This window comes from Protopterus annectens, chromosome 3.part1 (assembly GCF_019279795.1).
Source record: "Protopterus annectens isolate FY-2018-M chromosome 3.part1, PAN1.0, whole genome shotgun sequence".
NCBI classification, from domain to species: domain Eukaryota; kingdom Metazoa; phylum Chordata; order Ceratodontiformes; family Protopteridae; genus Protopterus; species Protopterus annectens.
The window spans coordinates 1153298206-1153326110 of NC_056732.1; the positions used below are offsets into that span (position 1 = coordinate 1153298206).

At 38.2% G+C, this 27905-nt stretch overlaps 1 protein-coding gene across 1 annotated transcript in view; it reads left to right on the forward strand.

The window, feature by feature from the left end:
• FAM135B (family with sequence similarity 135 member B) overlaps positions 1-27905 on the forward strand; it is a 2319882-nt gene that overhangs the window by 442446 nt on the left and 1849531 nt on the right. Inside the window, exon 2 of the mRNA XM_044067284.1 lies at positions 21271-21350. Within this exon, the coding sequence (XP_043923219.1) occupies positions 21271-21350 (80 nt within the window). The remainder of the gene's footprint in view (positions 1-21270; positions 21351-27905) is intronic.

Consider the following 27905-nt stretch of genomic DNA (forward strand, 5'->3'; position numbering starts at 1 on the left):
AGAGTGCAGGGGGGATTGCCACCCTGCTTTACACTTTTTTTTTCTTCGACTTTCATGTTCAAAAAACAGCGAATATGATGTTCGATTTGCTGTCTTTCTAACATGTAGTTTTGTCGACATTGTTAGTTTTGTGGTTTCGAGTCGCTCATATGAGCACTCGCCCTTCTGCAAATCGAGGTTTTAAAGGTAAACCCAGGTATGTCATCTTGACCAACAGCATTTCTATTCTTCGTCCTCTTCATAGCTTTCCTTACTTCCTCTTTGCTAATCCATTACAATTCCTGATTCACTATCCCCACATAATATAACCTTCTCTCTCTCTCTCTCTCTCTCTCTCTCTCATTCTCTTCATTTATCAGCCTCTCACAGTACTCTTTCCATCTGACCAAGACACTCTTCTCACATGTATGTTTTCCTCATTATTGTTTATTACCTTAACCTGCTGCACATCTTTCCCGGCTTGGTCCATCTGTCTAGCTAATCAGTACAGGTCCTTTTCTCCCTCTTTAGTGACCAACCTTTCATACAAGTCACCATATGCCTTATCCTTAGCCTGTGCCACCTCTCTCTTCACCATACATCTCATCTCCTTGTACTCCTGTCTACTTTCTACATCTCTCTCTGACAATCCCACTTCTTCTTTGCCATCCTCTTCCTTTGTATACTCTCCCGTAGTTCCTCATTCCATCACCAGGTCTGCTTGTCCTCCTTCCTCTGTCCAGATGTCACACCAAGCACCTTTCTAGCTTTCTCCCTTATAACCTCTGCTGTGTCTGCCCAGCTATCTGGTAGCTCTTCATTGCCACTCAATGCGTGTCTTAACTCATCCCTGAACTACACCTTACAGTTATTCTTTTTCAATTTCCACCATTTGATCCTTGGCACTGCCCTCACTCTCCTCTTCTTCTTCTTGATCAGCAAAGTCATCCTACAGACCACAATCCTATACTGCCTAAGTATAGCTTTCCACGTCACCACTTTGCATTCTACAATCTCCTTTAGACTGGCCCTCCTGCATAGGATATAATCCACCTGTGTGCATCTTTCTCCACTCTTGTACATCACCCTATGCTCTTCCCTCTTCTTAAAATACATATTCACCACAGCCATGTCCATCCTTTTTGCAAACTCCACTACCATCTGACCTGCATTCCTCTCCTTAGCACCATACCTACCCGTCACCTCCTCATCCCCTCTATACCCTTCACCAACATGCCCATTGAAAATTCGCTCCAATCACCACTCTCTCACCATTGGCTACCCTTTCCACCACTTCATCTAACTCGCTCCAAAATTTTTCTTTCTTATTCAACACACACCCCAACTTATAGAGCATATGCACTAACAACATTCATCATCACATCCACACCATGGGAGAACAATTTGAACCCACTTTCAATATACCTGGCCTTACTCCCTTTCCATCTAGTCTCTTGCACGCACAGTATATCAACTTTCCTCCTCTCCTCCTGCTGCCAGGAATTTTTCCACATCTTCTTCTCCTTCTCTTTTGGCCAACAGTAGCCCAATTTTAACCAGCACCCTGTTGGCTAACAGTACTGAAGGCAGCCATTGTTAACCCAGGTCTCAACTGATCCATTATGGAAATCTGTATTGTCTGCATATTTGCTGTGCCAAAAATTTTGCACCAGATCCCTTCCTGACATAACCCTCCCCATCTATCTGGGATTGGGACTGGCACGAAGAAATGCACTGGCTTGTGAATCCCTCAATGGCTGGGTTAATTAATGTTGTGAGTGAAAAGAACAAAACACGTTGCCTAAAACTGTTAAACATATTAAAGAAAAATAATAAGCTATAAGTATATGAAATGAATGCTGTGATTAAAAAACAGAATGGAACAAAGCCTAAAACTGGTAAAATGTAAAAATACACATAAAAATCATGACTTGCTGGATGCATGCAAAAAGCTACCAGTCAATGCATAAGCAAGCAGGAACCATAATCAAAGTACTGTGGCTGTAAGTATGAGAAAGCAGACTTCTAAAGATTGAGTTGTAATTGACACCAGCATCTTAAAAGACTTGAAAAACACAAACATTTTACAGCTATATGATATAATATCTGAACTTACCTAGAAAATCTCCACAGTTGAACTGGGATATACAGCCTTGTACATCAAGGATCTGTATGCCAATTTAAACAAATGCAATTGATCTGGCAGCAAACCTCTCAACTGTTCATATTTTTGCAGAATGCCCAGATTTTTGCATCATATTTTTGATCTGTTTCTCATAAAATTTGTGGATTTCAGGCAAATCATAAGATTGAAGTCACTAAATAATAACAGACAGTTCAGTTTCTGACTTCATATTTCTGAAAATACATGCTAATACAACACCGTTTATTCTAGCAATTTTCTAAGTTTACAAACTAAGTATTTAAAATAAGCACCTGTTTTGGGGTTTTTGTCCCCACATTATTTTTGGCTTTCTCCAGATTTCTTCTGTTAAGAGGTCAAAAGGTATGCCTGGCAGTCCCTACTGGAACCAAAAATAGCCATAAATTTAAAAACAGACCACACTTGTTCATAGGTTCATAGGTTCATAGGTAGGTACTAGGCTATCTGCCTGAGGGCATTTATAAGCCTAGCCAGAGTGTGTCGGCTTTCGCCACCCCATTGATTAATTAAATGATCCTCTGTCAAGCAGAGCCAATGAAGTGATCCCAGGGCTGTATTTTCTGTTACCTATCCACTCGTCAAGGTTGCTCTTGAAGAGTGTTAGTGAGGGGGTCTGCCTGATGTCATTTGGAATTTTGTTCCAAAGCATGGGGAGTCTCTGTGACAGGAATCTATCCCTCCAGCATGTTCTATTTATTGTTGTGGCGAGGTTTAGTTCACTAGAGCTCGTGGTTCGCAGTGACTTGGATTTCATTAGGTGGAGCATGTCCATCAATTCTGAGTTGGACATAGCTTTGTAAATCAGGCAGAGATCACCTCTGAGTAAGCGATATGCCACTGAGTACAGCCAGAGTTTTTTCAGTAGGGCTGCATAGGACATATGTTTGAGGCCAGTAATCCTCTTGGTGAGGTACTTTTGTGGTCTTTCCAGCTGTTGGAAGTGTCTTGTGAGGTAAATCCCAAATGGTGCATTGTACTCTATGATGGGTCTAATGAGTGACGAGTAGAGAGGCACTATAACCTCTTTATTTCTAGATGCAAACCCTTTAGTAATTAGATGGGCCACGTAGAAGGATTTCCTAACTACTTTGGCAATATGATTGTCAAAGGAGAGATTACTATCTACCTGGGTTCCCAGATCTCTTATTACCTCTTCTGTATTAAGGGGGCTGCCACCTATGTGGTAATTTGGGGGTGTTTTGTTTTCAAATGGGATGACTATGTATTGTTTGGCATTTAGCTTGAGGCCATGACTTTGACACCAGGTGTCCGTCTCAGTAAGGCCCTTTTGGAGGATGTCCATGTCAGCCGGAGAGTCAATTATGGCTCTCAGTTTGCAGTCATCAGCGAACTTGGTTAACCATAGTCCTTCTGTGTTTGCCTGTACTTCTGAGAAGTATATGCCGAACAGTATGGGTCCCAGGACCGAGTTTTTTGGGGCACCACTTGTGACTGGTTTAGAGTCGGACCTAGAGCTCACTATTCTTACTGTGTGAGTTCTGTCTGTAAGCCAGTTAGCTCCCATCTTGTGATGTAGGGCTTTATGTTCAGGCTGGTGAGTTTTTCTGTAATACCTGAGTGGGGAATGGTGCTGAAAGCCTTGGCGAGGTCAAGGTAGGCTGTGTGAACCACCTTTCCCTCGTCTATGGCCTTGGTGACTGTCTCAAAGATGTCAATCAGGTTTAGTAGGCATGATCTGCCCTTAACAAAGCCAAACTGGGTCAGGTCAAGTGTTTGGAGGTGCCCAATGTCTTTGTTAATGAGTTCCATGATGATCCATAGCCTTGCAGACCAGGCTAGTCAGGCTTATGGGGCGATAATTACCAGTGTCAGTTGTGGCCCCCTCCTTTGTGGAGAGGAATAACCGTTGCTGTCTGCCATTCTATGGGCATGTAGCCTGTGGAGAGGCTGAGGTTGAACAACGTGTTTAGGTGGGGGGTTAGTTCGTTCTGTAGTTTGTGCAAGACACACCCTGGGATACCATCTGGTCCCATTGACGCTGTGTTTTTGGCTTTTGAAAGGGCTGTTTTCACCTGTGTGTTTGTGATTTTTGGGACACTACACTTTTCCGGTATTGTTGTGGGCCCTTTTGGAGGTGACAGGGGGGTGAAGTTTGCACTGAATCTATCTGCCAGGATGTTGGCAATATCAGTAGGTTCAGTATATTTTGTGCTATTTTGCACTAGTTCAGTGCATATCTGCGAGTTGCCACTTAGATTCTTAACATAGCTAAAGAAGACTTTGTGGTTATCTTTTGAATCCTTGGCTTATTTCCTTTCGAAGTTAGCCTTGGATGTTTTCATGAGGGACCTTAGTTTCTTACTGATACTGATCAGGAATGTCTTTCCTTCTTGGGATTTGCTTTTTTTCTGAACTAGTTTCCTCCTTCTATTGTATAACCTGTTTATTGCAGGGGTCCACCAAACTGGTTTCCTTCTCTTAGAGGAGTGAGTCTTGGTTTTGCTAGGGATGGCATGATCCATGCATCCTTGTAGGTGCTCATAGAGTGCATTTGTAAAGGTTTCTGCATCTTGGGCAGCGTTATCCTTTAGCTTGGGAGCTGTGAAACTTACCACCTCTGTCTTAAGTAAGGTGAAGTTTGCTTTAGAAAAGTTTTTTACTGTGGTTTCCTTTGTTGGGGGTGGTGGTGGGGTGTGGACATCCAGAGTGATTAGTTTATGGTCTGATCTAACCAGTGACGGGTTGATCTCCGGTGTGGAACACCTGTCGCCCATGTTGGTGATGACCAGTTCCAATATGTTTTCACCTCTGGTAGGGGAGTTTACCAGCTAATCCAGGGCATTTGAGTTGATGAATTTCAGGAAGCACTGTGCCTGGAAATTTGTACTCAAGTAGTTTTCCCAGTGAATGGTAGGGTTATTGAAATCGCCAAGTATCAGGGTGTTCGATAGGACCTTCATGTTTTCCAGTGTCTCCAGAAAGTTGTAGTGGTGGTCCTGGGTCATGGAGGGTGATCTGTAGCAGGCCACAATTTGCATTGGAGATTTGCCCGATGTTAGTTGCACATGGATGATCTCAGAGGTATCATGCTGCACCACTAACCTGGAGGTGTAGATATCCTTGATGAATATGGATACACCCCCTCCTTTTGTGTTTCGGTCCATGTTCTGTGGCCAAAACGTGTGGTATGAGTTGTAGCCTGGTAGTGCTGGGGTGCTTGTGGTCAATTGATGTAAATAAACTGTACAACAGAAAGAAAAAAAAAACTAATCAAATTACTATGTGGGGTCAGAACCCCTCTGAATGAAGATATTATAAAAAAAAAATCTCATTAAAAATTGAAGCAGCCATAAAGACCAGCAAAGCATCGTATGAACTCAGGCTAGCACTGAAGAAAATTATTATTTCCTCATTCAGTTGTTAGAAAACTAAGGAAGTATTTACAACACTGCTATTATCTTTTCCATAATAATGCCTTTCTCTCAAATATAAGACATTTCCAAGATACTAGCAAACAAATCTATGACCAGCTTTTCCTCTGAGTCTATCATCTCAACTCTAGTCATCCCTGAGTCACTCCCACCTCCATCACTGATGTAATATCAAAGACCAAAAACACTTTTCCATAGGTTCTGACAATATAACAGGTTGCTTATTAAACAAAATTAAACATGCATACTCTGATCCGCTCTATAAACCATTGCACCTAAGCCTATCTATGTGTCCCTGATTCTGGGTATACTGTGATAGTGATGCTCCATCAAGGGTTAACCACCACAAACTCTGGAAACTACAGACCTATCAGCCTTATGAGTCTTACCTTTAAAGCCATGGAGTGCATCATTATCAAAACCATAGTTCACAACATCAAAAATCTGAGTAGGCTTGACCCACAGCAATTCAGCTTTGTGAAGGGTAGTTCACACCTGCTAAGTCTTGTAAACTTTTTTGAAAAAGTTGTGCAAGTGCTAGACAGAGGGTACACTGTCCATGCTGCCTAAACTGACTTGGCCAAGGGATTAGACAACATACCACATAACAGAATTGCAAATAAGCTTACAACATTATATACTGATCCCTATGTGGTGAGATGGATCACAAATTGACTCAAGGATAGAACACAAGATGTCAGAGAAAAGATGACCAGTGGTGTCCCTCAGTGATCTATTTGGGGTTCCATCTAATTTGGAATTTTTTCTCTGATCTCAAAACTGATAGCACTGATCTCTTGTTAAGCAAATCTGCAATGACTGCATGCTATATACACTTGTCAAGTTACTTAACAAGGTTCAGCTGTTAGTGGACTGCAAAATGGCTTAAACTAAATCCAAAAAATGCAGTATCATTCCTTTCAGGAAACAGAACATTGCCTCAATCTACTTTATCAACAGCACCCTGCTATCAAGTTTGCATTTAGAGATCTGGGCACCTATATGGATAGTTCCCTTTCCTTTGAAAAACATTATGGCAACTGTAGTTAGGAAACTCTTCTATATTTACAATTAATTGAAAAAGGCATCTTTTCTAAAACCAACAAAATCATTGTTCGCTTATAATCTGTCCTTGTCAAATTTATTACAACACAGCCTTTGGTATATATATCTTACTAGACATATCAAAAAAAACTTGAACAACTGCAGAGCTTCTTAACATTTTTTTTCCGTGGCCCCAAAAATCTTAGCTACCAGAAGACATTGGAATCATGCCTCTCAACTGCACAGATTTTTGCAGATTGCCCAGATTTTTGCTTCATAGTTTTGATCTGTTTTCATAAAATTGTGGTTTTTCTGGAGAATCACTGGCAAATTATTAAAGACGGAAGTAAAAAATAATGACAGACATTTGAGTTTCAGACTTCATTCCTTTCAGACTAATGCAAAACCTGTTTTTCTATTAACTTTCTAAGATTGTAAGAGCAATGTTTAAACATTGTCCCTGTTTTGGGGCCTTTGTTCCTCCATTAGTTATGGCTTTTTCACAGTTCTTGCTATAAGAAGTTGAGAGGTATGACTAGAATCCAAGTACCTCAGTGTCATGTAGGGTCCCCAGGGGAATCTGTGACTCACTTACTGTGTCCCCAGGGATCCTGCTATCCTTCACCTCTTTTAGCTCAATAAGTTAAGTAGTACAGCCAACAGCAGACCAAGTGATCTCAGCCTACTTCAGGAAATAAATAAAACTAGATGGAGAGATAGGTTCATAACTCAGTGCCTCCTACTGCTCTGGAACAGGCTCTCCCTACAGATCAAGAAATGTGTTTCCCATTCAGACTTCAAACATTGCTTAGACAACTGGATAGATGCATTTCAATTTACTCCAGATCTTACCAGCCTTGCCCTCCTTGAAAGCAGTGGTGCAGTCTGAGTGTGGTTGGCTGCAAGATGCACATGGTTTCTTGTCAATTTAACTTTTATATCATATGATCTTATGATCATATGATCTTATAATACAGTGTGTAGACTTTTTAGATATTATGGCTATTTTGCAAGAGTCTGTAAAAAAGTGAAGTGTTACAGAAAATGTAAATGTTTCAGATGAAGATAGACAAAACAAAGTATAGATGATTATTTTTGGCTCCCAATAGCTAATTATCAACTGATCCCAGGGCCTCTCCTTATCCACAGGGTCTGAAAAATCTCTAAACTTCCCTGAACAATCTCCAACTCATTTTAGGGGGTAGATATGAGATGAAGACACTTGGGGCTACATCATAATGCTGCGGAGAAGAGGTTTCTCATTTAATGCCCACCCATTTTTCTTCACCTAGTAACATGTCATGGGTAGAATGTGGGTATAAATGCAGTCCCGTATCTCACTTTCAGAGGGAGTATATGCAAGCAAAACTTCAAGACTGATATCCCCACCCCAAGATAGCATATTTACTTTTCTATTCCTGTCTCCACCAAGGAGTCCAAACTCCCTAGTGTGGCTCAAGTTAGCAAACCTCTCTCCTCGATGCCTGAATGGGCACACACATCTTTCTCTGCCTAAATCATCAAAGGCTTGAGTTGCAGCTCATATACAGGGCATAGTTAGAGCATTATCACTCTATGATAGCAGAACAGGCTAAACACAGTTATTTACTGGTGGTGTAGAAATATCTTCAGTGATTACAATGCATGCTTTAGAAAGTGCTAGAGCTAGTAAATGCAAAGTAGAAATAGCAACGATATAGCCTGGATTGAAAGGCTGTGGACTAATTGATAATTAAATGCATGTCTTTGGCATAAGTGTTAGATAGCAGGGGATGAATGCAGTAGCTTGTTTAATCTGTATTCAAATCTCTGATTGCAAAACATAAACTGCTCATCTCTGTTTGCTTATCATTGTCTTAATCAGGGCATCAGTTAATTACTGTTGGTCAAGGCTTCCTAGAATATGTGTACAAGCCTAGAAAATTAATCTATAGTTTTAAGATTTCTGTCACTGAAAGCTTCCCAAATATTTTAGAACAAAATGGTTGTGAAGAACCTGATATGATTTTAAAAAATCCCTACTGCACTGGTATGCATTTGTATAATGGAAAAAGGCTGTAATAGCAGTACATTTACAGATCAGGCCTGTGACCCTGTTAGTGTTGAGAAGACACATGGTCCAACTTATGCATATATTGAAGAATATTTACAGAGGCATCCAGCATAAATGTTCTTGCAGTAATGCAGCTTGGGTAGGGTAGAATTAGTCAGATACTATTTCTGATGACTGGCTACAGTTTTTGTTGCAAAAATGCCAACTAATATCAATATTTTGCCATTTAAAAGCAATGAAAAGGTTTCTGCGATTAATAATTCACTGTAGATTTACAGAAGTAAAATAGAGAATGCTCAATATGCACTATAATGTACTGATTATATTTCTAGGAATACTTCAATTTTTTCCCTGCAAGATGAATGTCTTTCTCCTAAGGAATTACCTATTATTTGTGCTGCAAGAAGAGGTTTTATTTTATTCAGGGGCTAGAAAACAGCAAGAAATAAATATAATGCAAACTATGTAAGGCATAATGAAGCAAATACCATTAGGTGGATGGTAAATAGCATGGTACCTTTTCAACATCTAAATACAGGGAACACTTATCTGTTTCACACAACAGAAGTAGTTATGGCAACAAAGCCTAAAGGCTTTACTTACTTATATGTAATTGATGACAACCAACGAGTCTGGCAATTTAAACTAGGTAAAGCTCATTCCAAACTGTGCACATTAAACATACCTTTTGGTAGATAAAGATTTTGTTGCTTTCCATTTTACATCATGTTGACTACAGAAGTATTCCAGAGGGTTGTGAATATTATTTATTTATTATTATTGATTTGTCTTTTTTGACTGGGAAAGTTTGACATGGCAAAGGTTATATTCATTTGAGACCCAGGGAGAAAAGCTGCAGCAGATACATTTAAAATATTAATCACAAAACATATTTTTACGATAGATTACATAAATATTTGTTAAGACATAGTTACAAACAGGTGATTGTTCTGTAGTGATACTATACAAATAAAAAATAGGTACTTCTTCAGTGGTAACATTATACATCATGTTAAATTCCAAGTGTAAAACATTTAGTATGCAAACAGTTCATGTGCAGCATATATGACAAACAGCCATTACATATGACTTATAAGACATGAGTAAGGAAGGTTACAGTATTGCAGTATCAATGTTAGGAGTAAATAAAATTAGTCGGTAAGCAGATAATAGTTTTGTCTGCAATAGAGAGATAGAGGCACTGTATAGCTGATGAATCAAGGATAGTGGGGTAAAATATTAAGGTACATACTAGGACAGAACCTGTTTATAACATAGTGGTGGGAGAATATCTGAAGAAGAAGGAGAATGATAAAGTAGGAAGGTCAGAAAGAAATTGAAATATAAATCTGGGATTAAGATAGGAAGGTAAGTGAGAAGGAGTGGTAGAAAGGTTTGTTGTATGGAAGGTGACACAGGTTATAAAATGATGGGATATGAGATGATAAAGGAAAATAGAACTAATCAGGTAAGAAGCATACATGACCTCATATGGTTTAGAAGTTATTTTAGTAAGGGCTTAAAAGGGTAAAGTGTCATTGTCTGCTTTAGTATACTGGGATGACATTCCAGAGTTTAGTAGGTCATGAGAGTTGCTTGCTGAGTTGTTAGACTTTCTTGTGATTACTAATAGTTTATTTGTTAAGTGAAGGTCTCTACCTGGAGAGCAGTACCTTTTGGTGATGGACATTTTTCTGGTACCCACATAAGACTCTCTGCAGTCATAAGTTGTGAAGATGTTAAGTAGTTGGGTAGCTTAAGCCAGTTCAATTGTTTAAGGCTGTGCAGTTATGGGTCCTATAACAAATTTTGACAGAAAATTTGGCTACTTTACTGTATCAGGCAGAGAGTTTAGCTTTAAGTGTTGTATTTAGGTTTATAGGAATTTGTGAGGCATATAGTAAAGATATTAGTTTGTCTTGTATTGCTTGTCATGTTGGGTTGGATTCTGTAGAGTGAGTTGAGTTTCTGGTGTTTTTATTTAATGGTTTACATGTCCTGAGCAGATTCAAAGTTATTGTCAATTGGAATGCCCAGAAGTTTTGCTTGGGTTACAGCTTAAATTTTTGTTTTTATTGAATAGGGTTATTTTGATTTGGTATTGTGAAGAATATATACATACACACACACACACACACACACACACACACATATATATATATATATATATATATATATATATATATGTGTGTGTGTGTGTGTGTGTGTGTGTGTGTATGGGAGCTCTACAGAATCCTGAAAGCCCAAAATCCTGAAAACTCAAAATCCTGAAAACTCAAAATCCTAAACACACACAGGATACCAACACTTAGTATATTCCAGTGCAAGTACATACAGAAACAAAACACAAAGCATATTACTCTTCTCCAAGTATAAGCAGGGGGGCAAGACCCCCTGCATCCCCCATGTGGGGAGCTGCACCCCCCCACTACTTAAATATATCAACTCTGAGATTGCACTTAGTGTACTGAAGTGCAATCTCGTAGTTGTTATATTTAAGTAGCAGGGGGTGTGGGGGGTGCAGGGTGGCTTGCCCCCCTGTGTATAGTTGAAGGGTAATATGTTTCTGTATGTACTTGTGCTGGAATATAGTAAGTGTTTGGTACCCTGTGTGTTTTCAGGATTTTGAGTTTTCAGGAATTTGGTCTCAGGATTTTGGTCTTCAGGATTTTGGACTTTCAGGAGTCTGTAGCGTTCCCATACAGGTATATATATATATTTTTTTTTAGATTTAAAAGTAGATCTGCATCTTTTAACCAAATTTCAATAACAGTGAAATACTTTTGGGTGATGTACTGCAGCATTAATAGGGATGAGACTGCACATATAACGGGTACATCATCAGCATATTGAACTATGCGAGTGAGGTGGATGGTGGTCAAAGCAGAGTAGGTCCTGGACATGAGCTATTGTCAAAGATTGAGTCTAACAAGGACCTGCAGGTACCCTCAGACAGAATGTTGAAAGGAGATGTACATCAGAAATCACCTGTTGCAATATGACATTAATCACCAGTTAACTTGCTATAAATTAATGCTATCAGTTGATCATGATATAGTCTGTGATAAGAAAATCAGAAATCTAAAAATCAGTAATCTTAATGTTACTGATGTATGGAGATTCTCCTGTTACGGTAGTTTAATAAAATAAGTTATAGTGGTAATACATAGATGAACAGACTGAAATGCGTGTTTTGAATTTGCATCACTGGAAATTTACGCCACGTGACATATGTTACTTGCTCTTTTATTAAATTGGATAGAACTGAATGTTATTTAAAAAGTGGATACCACATGTATAAAACAAGAGGATGCTCCTTTAAAAGAGTATATAGAAATGAGACCAATGTATACTATAGCTTGTCATCTGTCAGTTTATAGTAAAGTCTCTTGGTGGTGCTAAGATATCTAAGTATGCACATCATTATATGATTTTACCAAACAATCAGTTGTCATTATCTGAATTATATATACAACAAATGTCATTCATAAGAGAAACAGAATTAAAATAAAAAGCCTTTGTACAAAGACTCATGCCATTAAGAAGCACTCATTTACTTGTATTTTTTAAGACTTTTTTTTCAGTCACTAATACTGTGATAAACATTGAGCATTTGTGCTTTGCAGTGAGCATATTATGAAAGAATATAGTACCTTTAGTAAACAGCCGTAGTCCATTCTAAAGCAGGGATCTCAAACATATCGCCCTCAAGTCACTGGGTGAAGGAAGCTATGTTACTATATTCCTAGCTGTACTGACCACTTTCTTTTTGATTTTGAGACTGTGCCTCTCAGGTGAATGTGCTGGTCCTTCTTCTGTAGTCTTGGCCCTTTGAGTTTGAGACTCCTGTCCTAAGGAATGATAACTAGTTCATACATGTTGAAATAAAATAACATTGTTTGTTTAAGACACAGCATTCTTATTTAAAAAAATAACTTACTTACTTTTATATATCTGGGATGAACTTGCAGCAGAAAAAACATGAACATCAGTAAGATGGAAAATACATTTGTTAAAGCATTTCTCAGAAACTGTATGGCTAGACGTCATACTTTATTTAGATTTGTGAACAGCACTATATCCTTAACCTGTGTTTGAAATATAATATAATCTTCTTCTTCTTCTTTCGGCTTTTTCCCAGTTAGGGGTCGCCACAGCGGATCATCTGTCCACTCATGATTGGCAGTGGAGTTTTACGGTGTTGAGTTGCCAGCCCGGTGCCCAACCTTCCACAGAAGGCACACACATGCACACACTCACACCTAGGGCCAATTTAGAGTGTCCAATCCACCTACTGCATATCTTTGTGATGTGGGAGGAAACTGGAGCACCCAGCGGAAACCCACGCGACCACAGGGAGGACATGCAGACTCCGGACAGAAGGCACCCCAGCCGAGAATCAAACTGGGGAACCTCTTGCTGTGAGGCGGCAATGCTAACTACTGCACCACCGTGGCCGCCCTTTGAATAATAATATAATATAATATAATATAATATAATATAATATAATATAATATAATATAATATAATATAATATAATATAATATAATATATATTTGTCACGTGGATTTTCTTAACTAATGGGGTAAATGGTTACCTAAACAATAAGACACCCCACTCTTACATTCAAAATGTGTGAATAAATATACTGGTAGGCTTCAAAGTCCTAGGCCCAAAGTGATGTTTATGTTATACTGGAGGCATTATGGTGACTTATGATCCAGATGGAAGGCATGTTTGCAGTACCACATATGCCTCCCCTCAGCTTCAGTAATGAGGTATAGGATGTACACTGCCTAACAAATACATTCTAACACATGTGACACCATGTGCTCATTGCTCTGTAACAATTCCCTATATGTGGCCCTCCTAACTGCAATTCATATCCTTCTTTATCCTTACTGCTTATTGATTGTATGTTGAGTCTCTTTTCTGTGCCTTGTAAATTAGATGCCCTCTTGCATTTGACAGGATTTTTTGTTGCCTTCTAAGCATCTGTAGGCATGGAAGCACATGATCCCCCTTTCAGGATACATAAGTTACTATCCAAGGCTCTACATCTGTTATTCTGTTTTTCTAGGCCCCATGCATTTTCTGTAATAGCTGCAGATGTACATCCTGAAACACACATGTGACTATACTCATTTACAAGAAAATGACTATAAAACTCCAAACTAGTTTTCGTCAACAGTCAGTAAAGTTATACACCTTGGTAAAAAATCACAACTCTGCCCTTTCAGAGAAGAAACAAACTACAACATTGTATCCAGATTTCATTTATACTATATAAATGTTGCTAAGTGAAACAGACATTGACACCATAGCCTTCTTACTTACCACAAGTCCTACCATCATGGAAACAAATAATATTCAAAAACGTAACCCACCTGTATTGCAGCAAATATTCTACTGGTATAATATCTCAGACAGATGAAGAGGATATTACATTTACATTATCTATACTTATAAATCACTCTTTTCAAGAAGGAATAGTCGACATGCTATGGAAACAATCCTGTGTTATTACTTTGCATAAAGATGCCAAACCACTTGAACTAATACACGACAGACCTATAGCTACCCTATACCCTATGTATAAAACAAATGTGTTCACATACTGTTGATTAACTAACACAGGCAAATAACTTTCAGCAATATAGCATGGACTTAGGCCAGGCTGTAGCACAGATGCAACAGTACTACTTTCATAAACTATATTCATGAGACATGAAATCAAGAAACATTGGTCACATCCCCATTTTTAGACCTGTCCAAAGTACTTGATACAATCACTCATCCCACACTATAACTTAGACTCAAGGCATTAGACTTCACCAGACTTAGTCTGAAGTAATGTTTACTAAGAGATGAAATTCCTTACTAATTCATTGTAAATAAATTTGCTTACAAGTATTAGTCTGTTCTAGACCTTGGAATGGATTTTTAATAAGAATGGACAGTAATTTATTTTGAGTTAGAAAAGGGGAATAACCTGTTCTGGTTTATCACTGAGGAAAAAATTTGAAACGTATCTTGCAAAGGAAGAAATATGCTGTAAGTAAATCTAAATTTTATAAGGGTGTGAACAAATGCGGTAGGTGCTATTTTTATAAATGTGTCAAGGAAGGGACAGACTTTACTGTCTGTGGTAACCAATTTAAAATATTTGGACATTTTAATTGTGAATTTAAGGGGGTAGTTTATGTGGCTCAATGTGAAGTGTGCCCTGTTTTTATGTAGGGAAGATGGACTGCAAAGTGAAAGATCATATTTACGAACATGAGTACAGTATCAAAACATGCATTATGACAAATGCCCTTGCTAAACATGTTTGTGATTTTTCCAGGACACCATTTTGAGTATGTAGTTATTCACCAGGTCAGTTTAGGCTATAGGGGTAGACCTAGTAGCCTACTACTGGAGAAGAAGGTAATTTCATGGCAAATGGTATTGGATTCTAATAGATCACTTGGGCTCAATGAAGATATTTCTATTGCTTGGATTTTAAAGATTAAAGCACTGAATCGATAAAGGAAATAATTTTATTTAATTTTTATTTTAACAAGTTTTACACATTTATATTTGTTATTTATATATCATGACCTAAAAAGTACATGGGTTATATGTACATGTTTATGCATTTCATGCAGCTAGTAACCAGACTGACCTGACTATACTTGTTTTCATGTCGTCTTAGAAGCTAAGCAGGGTTGGGGGTTGGTTAGCACTTGGATGGGAGACTGTATGGGGATTTCGGTTGCTGTAGGTTTAAGTATTTATAATTTTAAACATTCAAGTATTTATAAATAATTATTTCTATTGCCCTTTTATGGACTATTTTGAATTTTAGGCCTGTTATTGGGTATGAGTTGTGCATTCCTATATTGGTGTTATGTATTTTATATGTTCTATTTATATATTTTAGATATTTTTGTATGTTGAATATTGGATAAAAGGAATGTGCTGCTTTAAGGAAGGGTGTGTGTTTGTGGACTGTCCAGTGCGGCAGCTTTTGAGTGTATTTAAACAGGGCAAACATGCATAGGATTATCTGATGAAGTTCATAAGAAATGAACAAAGCTGCATATCTTTTTTTATTTTGAGTTTATTAAAGTTCAATAAATTGTAGTTTAACATGGATCCGCCTGAGACAGCTTGTACATAGTCTTTGTGTTTTGATAAGAGGTAATATGGAGGTTGATTACAACCAGTTTTATTTCCAGATATTCTTGAATGATTTTTTTATTTTTTATTATTTGTTAATTGGGTAAGCCTAAGGGCATCCCAGAAGAAAAGATTAATTGATTGTTTGAGGACACTGACACTTTATAGATATTAGGCGTATAATTACCAGAGTGTTGAATGTGTCAAAGTAAAAATTATGAAAGAGGGAATACTGAGGGGAGGGATATGATGGGATGATGATCGAGTAGGACAGGTGAAAGTAAAATAGGAGCAAGAAAAGTACTCTAAGTGTTAACAGTAGGAGAGAATCAGAAAGTATGATGCTTGGATAGAAGGACAACATTTAGCTCAAGACTACTTATCTTGAAGGGGGTAGCAGTTGTAACCAATAACCTATTAATAGAAGGAGTCATGTCGATTATTCCCTGGAACCACATTGTATGGCAGGAATTAAAGCCACAGTAATGTTGGTGAAACAAGATGGACAGAAAAGCTGTTGATTTTATTTTGTACCAAGAGAAGGAGAATCAATTTGTTTGTTATCTCTGAAGAAGCAATGATGAAAATGCTACAGATAGAAAGAGAAAATATTAGTATATGATGAGGGAGAAAGTTAACAACAGGTAGAGACAGATACAAGTAAGGGTTCAAGTTAAATACTTTAGAAAAAGAAAGAGTACAAAGAGAAAGTAAACAAGAAATTGAAAGTCTGACAAGTGTAAGCAGTGTGCAGATTGTAAAGAATAAACAGGAGGAGAAGGAAATGATGAAGAAGATGAAAATAAACTAGCATTATGGGTTGGTGAGTAGTGCAAATAAAGAAAATAAAGTGTGGATAAAATAGGTGCAGGTAAATACAAGTATATGAGTGAATTGCTCAAATAATAGTAAATAATCAAATTGGGAGAACCAAAGCAATAGAGAGTAAAGGACATTAGGCTGGGTTGATTCCACAAAGGAACTACACAGGCCAGTTTGCTTTTTCATGCAAGTTGTACTAATCAGCCATACTAAGTCAAGAGAATTACTGTGATGTTAAGTATAAGTGACAGGTACAGAAGAGGATGAGGGGAAGGTAATTTCCAAATCATGGCAAGAGATAAGAAGCAGATTCTAAATCACAAGACCAGAAAAATTGAACTGCAGGACAGTAATTTGTATAGAACCTAAAAAAACACTGGCTATAAGTTGCTTATAAAATAATATAATTTAGTACAAATCAGATTTAAATATATATTATTAGCCAGACTATTGTGCCAGTGAATTCTTTATCATGAGGTTATTAAAGGTTAAGCATTATGTAGTTTAATTCATTAGAGCAGTGTACAAAGTGCTGTACTGTGAACATTGCACTTTTCTGTAAAGTACACAGTTCATAGGTTCTTATTAAAACCAAGGAGGCCATAGATGAGCTCTTCTGTATCATTAAATAATAGTGGGAGACTAACAGCATCCTTCTCTAAGCAGAATTTCTCCATATTCCAGATCATCCGCCCAGTCATTCAGAATTGGGTTCTTACGTATTATCTCAAACAGATTTTCATGGTAATATCGGTTGGTTCCCGATCATGACAAATGTTCATTAATGTTGCTAAAATATAATATGGTGTGTTTTCTTTACCAGTACAGCTTATTTTCTGGACTGCTATCAATACAACGTGCAAAACATACTGCTGTTCTTTCATAAGGGTGTTTACTGGCACCATGTCGCTTCCTGCAGGTCTGTCTGTTGAACGTTCATTCTTTGTGCCAGCAAATACTGTCAAGCGACAGTCATACATTCATTTGTTATCACAGCTGTGTAATTTTTGTCCTGTGACTCATAAAACACATTATTTTTCAATTGCTGAAAAATTACAAACCACATAGAAAGACAAAACCACGTAATGAACAATGAACATTGTCATGGCAGTAATGAAATCACAAATCACTTCAGTAGTATTTCATTTTCCCGAACATGCCACCATCGCAAAACAGTACAAAATCAGAAGTGACAACTTCTTCCTGGAGAAAGGCACCCACAAGCTACTGGCAATATAATCCACCCCCACTTTTTAAAACCATTAGTTATGGCAGTTTCTTATTGCAGTGTTTGTTTTCAAGAATGTTGACACATTTGTGACAAACTATTACTTTACCAAACAGTTAATTCCTGTGTCTGTGTTTTCCTTCTATGAAGGATTTGTTCCTCACGCTCCAAACATTGCATTCATCAGTAAGGCGGCATCCCTGACAATTCAAGTGTGCGGCTGTAATGCACACAAAACACCAAGATGATTTTTGGCATTTTCTTCTGCTCCTGCAGCTAATTCATACTTTTGCTAATGAAAAACGGAGTATGAATCACACCTTAAAGTGTTTCATGCAGTTGTTCCTATTAAAGTATGGCCATTTCGCAGCCGTGAAAATCTAGTTGCAGTAATACGTATGTACCCAGACTTGTTTTAAGGATTGCTAGATATATACTCTACTTAATATATAAGGCAAAAATATTTCAGAAATGAGAGATATGTTGGGTTAGATGCTTATTATAACCTATGGCATTGTGGATGTGGTAATACAGGTTTAGTTATCCAGGGATGATGCTTACTTTACCACTGTCTTTGTTTAGATGAAGGAGATCAAAGAGTGCTAAATCATTCATACCATGGAAAATTAAGCAGGGTCACCTCCTCTGGGGTCTGTAAATCACTGAGTTGAAGGATGGACTTTTAATCTACCAAAATTATTAAGGATATTGAAACTTGATATTTTTTATATGGTTATACATCAAGTTGGCTGAGTTGCTTAGCAAGGTATGTGAAAGTGCTTTATATTCAATGGTGAGTTTAATAAGGGAAGAATAAAGAGGGAATTTAATTTCTTTGAACCATAAGGGGGTGCCACAAAGGATGAGTTGTGCAAGGCATGATTTTCTAACCATCACGGAGACATGGAGGTCAAAGAAAAATCTGTTATGAAATTATGTACACAAAGAGTTCCTGATTACTGTTTCAAATGTAAGTGAAATGATATCTGCATGATAAGTGGAAGTGATGCTCGATTTACTGAAGGAAATGATGCTGCATTTTATGGTACTGAGGGTAAGCCAATGATTAATAAACATTTTTCTTTTGTTTTATTTTTTCTTTATTGGTTAATCAAGTAAGCCCATTACATGCAAGTGTCCTTTCTATGGGGTTACCCTGGGATGCTGCTTGGTTAAGTGATTTTCTCAATATCAAGAAGTAGGCAAACAGAGGTGGAAGAATCAAACTGCATGCCCCTTCACTACTGGAAGCATCTCATTAATAGCTCATTTGAGTATTGTAATGGGATTTCATAACTGCCCTGATTTTGTAGTTGCCAGCAAATGTTGTCGGCCTTACTCCCTTGATATTAGTGTTTATGCTAGAGGGTCTAGATCAGTGAGACACAAATGGTAACATATTTTTATCTAGGCCAAATATTACCATCCTTAATAGTGGGGGTTCTGTCAGATAACCAATTACCTAGCCAGTGAATATGTATTAGCTTCCTGGAGAATAACTGTGCTGACTTGTGCTAGTGGGCTCATAGTACATTCCAGCATGTTAATGCTAATGTCCATCTCAATTTGAAATTTGCATTCTACCACTGATCACCCAAAACTATTGAAACATTTCATTTTACAGCTCCTAAGGGGGATGTACTGTTATGAGTACAGCCCACTGGTGTACGTCAGTGCAGATATATTCCTATTTTTCTACAATAACATTGGCAGCTGTGAGTGATCTGATACAAACCAGATCTAGAACTGACACGTCTTACAGTGAATATGGTTAGGCTGTCAAGGTGCTGAGAAACTTCCCATGTGCTTGTGATGCTGCGGTACTGTGCTTTGAGGAGTGTAATGCTCTGATGTTTAGGAGAAGTGCAAGCTGTTCTCCTATATAAGCAAAACTATTTTTTTCTTTAAATATTGCACTTGTGAAGCCTAATGTTATACTGTTTCAGCAGTAAGTCTGGACAGGCAGTACAGCTGTCTTTGAACTGCATTGGTGCTACTACTCATGCTGAGTAGCTTCTTACATGCATATTGCACATCACTTAACTGTATGCATCTCAGCAGAGTATCGGTAGCCAAAGTGCACATATGGCACTGAATATGTTCTCTTTTGTCCTTCTTATTTCTAACATCTATGTAGACCATGCACATTGATATACATCTCCATATTACCATACTAGGTGCCCTGTGTTATGAATGATAGCTTTTTGTTATCCCTTAAGTGCATACACACACACACACACACACACACATATATATATATAAATACATATATATATATATATATATATATATATATGGTTTATATTATTGTAAACAGTGAAAATGCTGATAATCAAAGTCTATTTTGTGAGATTGCGGTATTGCGGTACAGTGAAGATTGGGAAATTTGCCCTTTTCTCACTGTAGTGCAGTCTCGGAGTTGGTATATATAATTAGCGAGGGATGTGGGGGGCACAGCCCCCCACAATACAGGATTCGATTATCGACATTTTTGCTGTTTACAGCGATCAACATTTTGAACTTTTGTTCAAATAATATAGACTATATATATATATATATATATAAATGCTTATTTGTATATTTCCTTTATATAGTCTACCATTGCCTTAAGAAAGCAAGACTCTGTATATTGCCTATCTGTCATGCACTTTTTTCTTCTCCTATTTCACATTGTGTTCCACTTTTTGAAATTTGTTCCCATTCAAAAAATAGAGTATAAAGGATTAGTCCAGATAACATCACTTTAGATAGCAGATCTAGGAGACTCTTTCTCCAATACCCTCCCTGTGGGAGGAATAATGATCCCTTGTTGAAGTTTCCAGTACTTTATTCAGTTAATCAGGTAGACAGATGAGTGTTCTTGTTCTAGAATTTTCTTTATTAGAACAGGAGCACACATCCATCTACCTACTAAACTGAATAAACTACTGAAAACTTCAAGGTGTCTTTATTCCTTCAACGGGGAGTGTCAGAGGCAGTCTCCTAGATCTGATAGCTAAAATGATTTTATCTGGACTAATTCTTTTATACTATGTTTAATGTTTGTCCTGTCACCCTCTGGGTAACAGGTGGAATACCAGACTTCATTCCAGCCCGCTGAATTACCTCTGTTTTCTTTACAAAAAAGGGATACTTTGATAAGTCTGATCAAACAGGTTTTCAAAATGCAGCAAAACTTCAGAAGTACTTTTTTATTGTGTAATTTCTGTATGGTAGTAACGATAAAAAATGTATTCCACATATGACACTGTCATAATTATTTTAATGTTTGTTAAATGTGATCATAATTATTACGTTTAAAAATTTATTTTGTTTATATGAATACCATCAAATATGGATCCATCTCGGAATACTGTTTTCTTTCCATAGTTTGAGATGTAAAGAAATTTGTTTTTAAAACATGCATATACTTTACATCCTCCAGGTATTACCAGGTGCGGACAGCTTTGAAATGTTCTCCTAAGATTCCTCACAGATTGACAACAAGGCTTATAGGAAGCAAAGGTAAGGACATAATAAATTATTTTATGCATGTATGGCAATATAACCACAGCAGCATTACTGTCAGATAATAAGACTAGAGATTTCTTATTGACATATGTATTAGAGAGTTCCATTTGTTTGGTTGGCAGTGTGTTTGGTCAACATTTGTTTAGTCATTTGGTTGACTATACAGATGGTTGTCTGGTGTGTGAGATTGCACTGCACTCAGTGTTGAGGAATATTACCTTTCCCTGATTTTGTGAAATCTTGGTGTTAGTGTATATAATTATTATGGGATGTGGGATGGGTGCAGCCACCCCCCCCCCCCCTGCAAAAAAATTATATATTTTTTTTCAGTTTGCTTATGGGCATGTGCTTAGCAGCACTTAAATGTTTCCATTTTCGAGGTAATGTGGTTTACCTTTTGTTTGTCGACATTCATTGTTTTTTGCCCAAATGAAGGTAAACCATGTTACAAGTGCATTAGTTATTAACAAGTTACTCTGTATAACTTCACCACTCAGTTTTAATTATTTTCTCTATAATGTAACTAACAAGATTTCAAACCTATTGCAATGCAGTCTGAAACACTTGAGTTTTTATCCAACACATAGACACACTTTGCTATAATTTACATTTTTATAACAAAATGGCTTATCTCTGTATAATGATGATTAAAACAAAAATTCTTGTTGGTTCATATCTTTTGCTTTACTTAGCTATCACTTTTGTATTTTTAAACATCAGCTTCTTTCATTTATTGTACAATTTTATTTATTTATTTATTTATTTATTTATTTGTTTGTTTATTTATTTATTTATCATTTGTTTACTGGGAAAGTCTGCCTTGGAACAAAGCCAATTTTCAATGGAGGCCCAGGGAGAAATGCTCTATATATATGTTTTTCTAACTTATTAGTGTTAGATGTCCACCAGGATGGTTTGTTTTTTCTTGAAGCTCTTACTTTAATACTATCCAGCATGGCTGTGTCTATACATTTGTGCAGATGTTTATACAGGGCATCAGTGTACACCTTAGTATAGTCATTAATGCCACCTGTGGAAACTGGAGCTTGGAAGTCAATTATTCTTCACCAGATTGTCTTCTGCTTCTCTGCATGTCTTTAAACCACTGTAATCTGCTCTCTTTGATCTTTTCTGCAATTGGAACAACTTTGGCTTCTACTCTTATGTTGTCATTTCATCATCTGTCCCACAGTGTGTATCCTACCACCCTTCTCAGGCACTTAATTTTCATCACTTCTAATGTCTTCATCTGTTCTGCCTTTACTACCCAGGTTTCTGTATCATACAGTAGTGCTGGTCTGTCTTGTACAACTTACTTTTCAGCTTCTTTGGCATTCCTCTGTCTTAGACTATACCTGAGACTCTGTGCCACTTGTCTGCAGCCCCTCTGTTTCTAGCTTTGACCTCTTCATTCACACTTCCCTTCTTCTGAACCACCCCTCCCAGATACTTAAAGCTATTTGCCTCTTCCATTATCTTCCCTTCTACCTCAATTCTCAGCTTCTTCTGATTTCCCCAATTTGCTGCCTTTACCACTGTATTATCTGTACTTAGTTTCATCCCATGTGCCTTTAATTTTGCATTCCATTCTGCTATACTTTGCTGAAGTTCTTGCTCAGAGTCTGCCTGTAATGCTAGATCATCTGCATCCAGCAACTTTATTGATCTGTCCCAACCGACCTGTTTGCTAATGTAATCCATAACCAGTATGAAAAACAGTGGGCTCAGAGCAGAAACCTGGTGCATACCCACTCCTACTGGGAACCCCTCTGTGTGGCCAAGCACTGTTCATACTTGAGTCATTGTGTCCTCGTACACAGCCTGCACTAATTCTACCAATGAGTCTGGGACTCCGAACCACCGCAGTACTGCCCAAATCAGCTTTCTTGGGACCATGTCATATGCTTAATCCAAGTCTAAGAATGCCCAGTTGGACTCTTTCTTCATCTCTAGCTTCTTCTCAACTATCTGTCTCAATGCAAACATCTGGTCAGTTGTGCTGCATCCTGATCTGAATCCAAACTGCTCATTTTCCATCTTACTTTCTACTACTCTATGTATCTATTTATCAATCATCCTGTCCAGAACTTTCAAGCAATGTGATAGAAGTTTGACGCTTTTGTACTGCTCAAAGTTCTAGATATCTCTCCTGTTCTTGTACACTGCCACAAGTATGTTTATTCTCCAGTCACCTGGAATACACCTTTCACACAACACTGCTATGAGTACCCTCAGGAGCCATTTCTCCCCTATCTCACTCAGCATATTTATCATATATGCTGTGACCTCATCTAAGCCTGCTGCTTTCCCTGACTTCATTTTCCTTAATGCTCTTCTTACTTCTTCTATAGTGGGCTGCTCTTCTTCTCTTATCATAGGCTGTTCATTGGGTAGTAAAGCTTTTGTGGGGTTTTCTTCATTCAGAGGCTGATGGACATACTACTTTCATTTGCCTTTGATGTCCTGTGGACTGGTGAGCAGCTTGTTGCTGGCATCCCTTATGAAGGGTGTCTGACTATCTTCATTACCTTTCTGTCTTTGCCTTGCAATCTGTTATAGTTTCCTTGTGCCACCTACTGAGTCACTTTCCAGAAGTACTGGTAGAGTGCCTCAGATGCCCTGTGCTTTACTATTGCAACTCCTTTCTTACTTTCTTTTTTACCAACCAGTATTCTTACCGAGCCTGGTCAGTCTTTTCTATCCCCATCTTTTTCCTGCACTCCTTTTTTCTTCTGATGACTTTCTGTAATTCTGCATTCCACCATCAGCTTTCCTTATGTACCTTATCTCCATACCTGGCTCGGGTACATATCTGTTTTGTAGTCCTCACACATGCTGTTTTGAGGTGTTGCCATTCTTACCAAACTCCACCACCTATTTCCTCCTTTTTTGGGGGTGCTAGAGCCCTGATTAATTCCTTGAACTGTTGTGCTTTCTCTGTAGTAAATATCCAGGTCTTCAACCTGGTCTCTGTTGACCTTAGAGCCTTCTCTGACCACTGCTTGCAGCTGATTGTGGCAACCAGCGGTTAATGCTGTGGGCTGACTATTTTACTGGGGATGACTTTGCAATCATTGATTCTACCCCAGTCCCCTTTTCTTACTAGGAGGAAGTCTACCTGAGTTGCATGTTGGCCACTCTTGTATGTGACCTTGTGACTGTCTGTCTTTCTGAGACATGTGTAGACTAGTATCAACCCATTTTAAAGACAAGTCTAAAATGGCCTCTCCTTCTTTATTCCTGTTGCCCCATCCATGTGGACCCAGGAAGTCCTCATATCCTGTTCTGTCTGTCCTGACATGTGAATTCAAGTAACCCATTATCAACACCAATTCCTGTTGTCTTGCTTTATCTTGTAGGTCCTGCAACTGCTGTCTGAATGCATGCTTTTCCTCACTATCACAACTGTGTTGTGGGGGATGGGCTGAGATTATGAATACTGCCCTAACAATAAAGCCTAATTACCATGAGACTCTCATTAATTCTGATGATATCCCTCACTGCCTTCTGAAGCCTCTCTTTCACCACAACTCCCACACCATTTCTAGCCTGTCCCCCTCATGAGTAGTAGAGTCTGGATCCCAAACCAAGTGGCTTCACTGCACTGCCCTTCCATCTTGGCTCTTGGATACATAGGCTGTCCAGCCTTCTCCATACCATCATGTCATCCATTTATAAGCTGGGTCCTGTCAGTGAACGTACATTAAGTGCAGCAATTCTCAGTTCACATTTGGTAGGTTGATTGGTTTTATGTCCAGCTTTTGCAAAACAGCGCTATCCCAGGTAAGCCAGGCTGGGCAGCTAGACACCAGCTGGTCAGTAGCTTATTGACCCAGAGCTGCTGGTCTTTATGGTGGGCACAAATTGGCCAATATGGGTGCATACACCCCTCCCACCATTAGCATGGGTCTTTGATATAGGTCAAGGTAGACCGGGTCCTCAACCCAATTATTACCAATAACTACCCATGCCCATTTTTGTAACATTAGTCAACAAGACCAAATCATCTAGAGCCATATTTTACACCATTGAGTGGCTAGCCCTTCCATGGTGCTCAGTCTGTGATGTATGTTCTCCTGTCTTGAGGATACTGCTCACCACTGTAAATGCCCATATCAGTTGGTCTGTAAAACTCTTCCTCATATAGGGCATCATGTAGAGCCTGCACTTCTGCCTACAGCTCCATTCATTATTGAGTTTGAGATGGAAACACTCAGCATATTTTTTTTTAGATGTGGGAGGAATTCCACAGAAACACAGGGAGAACATGTAAAGTCCAAACAGGCATTGGTCGGATATTAGGATTGAACCTTGTATGTGAACTTGTCACTGTCTCTCTTTCTGAAACATGTGTTGGCGGGAAAGTGAACACCTTAACTATTATGACACCTGGTCTCTTTAGCAAAAATAACCAAATAGCTTTAAAAACTGACCGTCATTATTCATCATTCAGTTCGCTCTAATTGTTTTTTTTTTTTTTGTTTGTTTTTAATAATACCTAAGATTTCCATTTTTCCTTTCATTTTAATTTTTATTTTACTCTCTTCATGAGTTCTAATGGCCACTTCCATCTGCTAGGTAGCTTTGGTAGGTCTTCATGAAAAGTGAACAAGTTAAATATAAATACTTTTTTCTCCAGAGCTTTGTACGAATGCTGCACAAAGTATGTTTTCAGGTTTTTTAGCTAGTTCATATGTAGTGTGAAATGCATTCACTTTCTACATGTAAAGTTTCTATTTTTTTCTACTAAATTTTCTACCTGCAAAATAATTTCAGAAGAGTACAGTTCATGTACTTTATCTACACAGAATTATACTTTCATAAACTTAAACACAAAAAGTCTTGAAAGGAAATTACTTCTTACTGCTTTAATTATGGCACACATTTGTCCATTTCTAATTCCATCTAGTGTGAGGATAGCTAATATATATGACAGAGACACTGGATGTGTGGTCACAACTCACAGATGTATATTTTAAATGAGACTTCTGTAGATAATCTGTGTACCACTTGGCATGTAAATGATGGTATATGTCATACAAATCATTTTATCTAACTCATTAATGTTAAAGTTATAGTCTATACCTCTCAAAGGATCCAGTCAATAGCTGTAAAGATAGTTCTAGAGAAGTGGAGAAGAATGTTTATAGTCTGACATATCTGTGTCTGGCACGGTACAAATCAGGAAAAGATTAATATTGTTCCTGCATGTGTGTAACAAATGAGATGATGTGATATATGTAGGACAGAAACAAGGGCTATGTGTCTGTGAAGCGGATATAAGTCAGTCCCTTCACCTTAACCCAACATATCACTACACAAATGAAAGGTGATGATATATGCAGTGGAATCATGCATCAGCTGTAGCATAATGTGTGATGGTTGGTGTACAGCCCCCAAAAGTCAGTAAGATACATATGGGTGTATATTAGTTTGTCGAATAGTCTATTCAGTGAATGACTATTTGTCGAACCAACTTACATGAAAATTCATTTAGCGAATGATTGTTTCAGCAAATAAACTACTGGGCCAGCTACTGACTTGTAACAAACACTACACATTTTAAAACTAAGCAAAATGGGGGGCTTCACCCCCCCCCACATCCCTCAATGTGGGGGACTGTGCCTTCCATCCCCCTAAGTAAATATACCAACTCCGAAACCGGACTACTTTGAGGAAAGGGGCAAATTCCAGATGATGGGCAACTACTTCCTTTCTCCTGTGAAAAAATTTGCTGAAATGATCGTTCGCTATAATGACTTTTCACTTAAGTGGATATGATGAATAGTCATTCGCTGAATAGACTATTCAACAAACTGATATAGACTCAATGGGTTCCTATTACTTCACTGAACGTTTAGGATAGCGAATACCTAAATGTCGATCTGGCAATAGCGAAAGCAAAAAACTACGAACGGCAGATTTAATGCAGGAGAAAGAATTTCCTTGGCAGTTACATGGATTTTGGCCCTTTCCACACTGTAGAGCGATATCGGAATTGATATATTTAGTTAGGGGGAGTGTGTGGGATACAGCCCCCCACCTCGGGGGGTGAGGGGGGAAAAGCTCCCCACTTTATTTTGGTTTAAATTTTTTTTTTTTTTTTGCGGCCGAGGTAATTCATTCCCTATGTTAAATCCTCCATTCACTGTTTTAATTTTTTGATATTACCAGATCGACCTTGACATCTACAGTGGTGCAGCGGTAGCATTGTTGCCTCACAGCAAGAGGTTCTCCCATTCGATTCTTGGCTGGAGTGCAGGGAATGCATTCTGTGTGGAGTCTGCATGTCCTCCCCGCGGTTGGGTGGGTGTTCGAAAAACATGCGTAAATGGGTGTGCCTTCGTTGAAGGTTGAACATCGAGCTGGCACCTCGTCATTCGTGAAAATCTACTGCCAATCATTAGTGGACCAGAGTTCCGCTGTGGCGACCCCTAACCGGGAAAAGCCGAAAGACAAACAACAACAACATCCAGATCGACCTTTAGGTATTCACTAACCTAAACTTTCGATCAGGTAATATAGACACGACTTGATACATATACATGA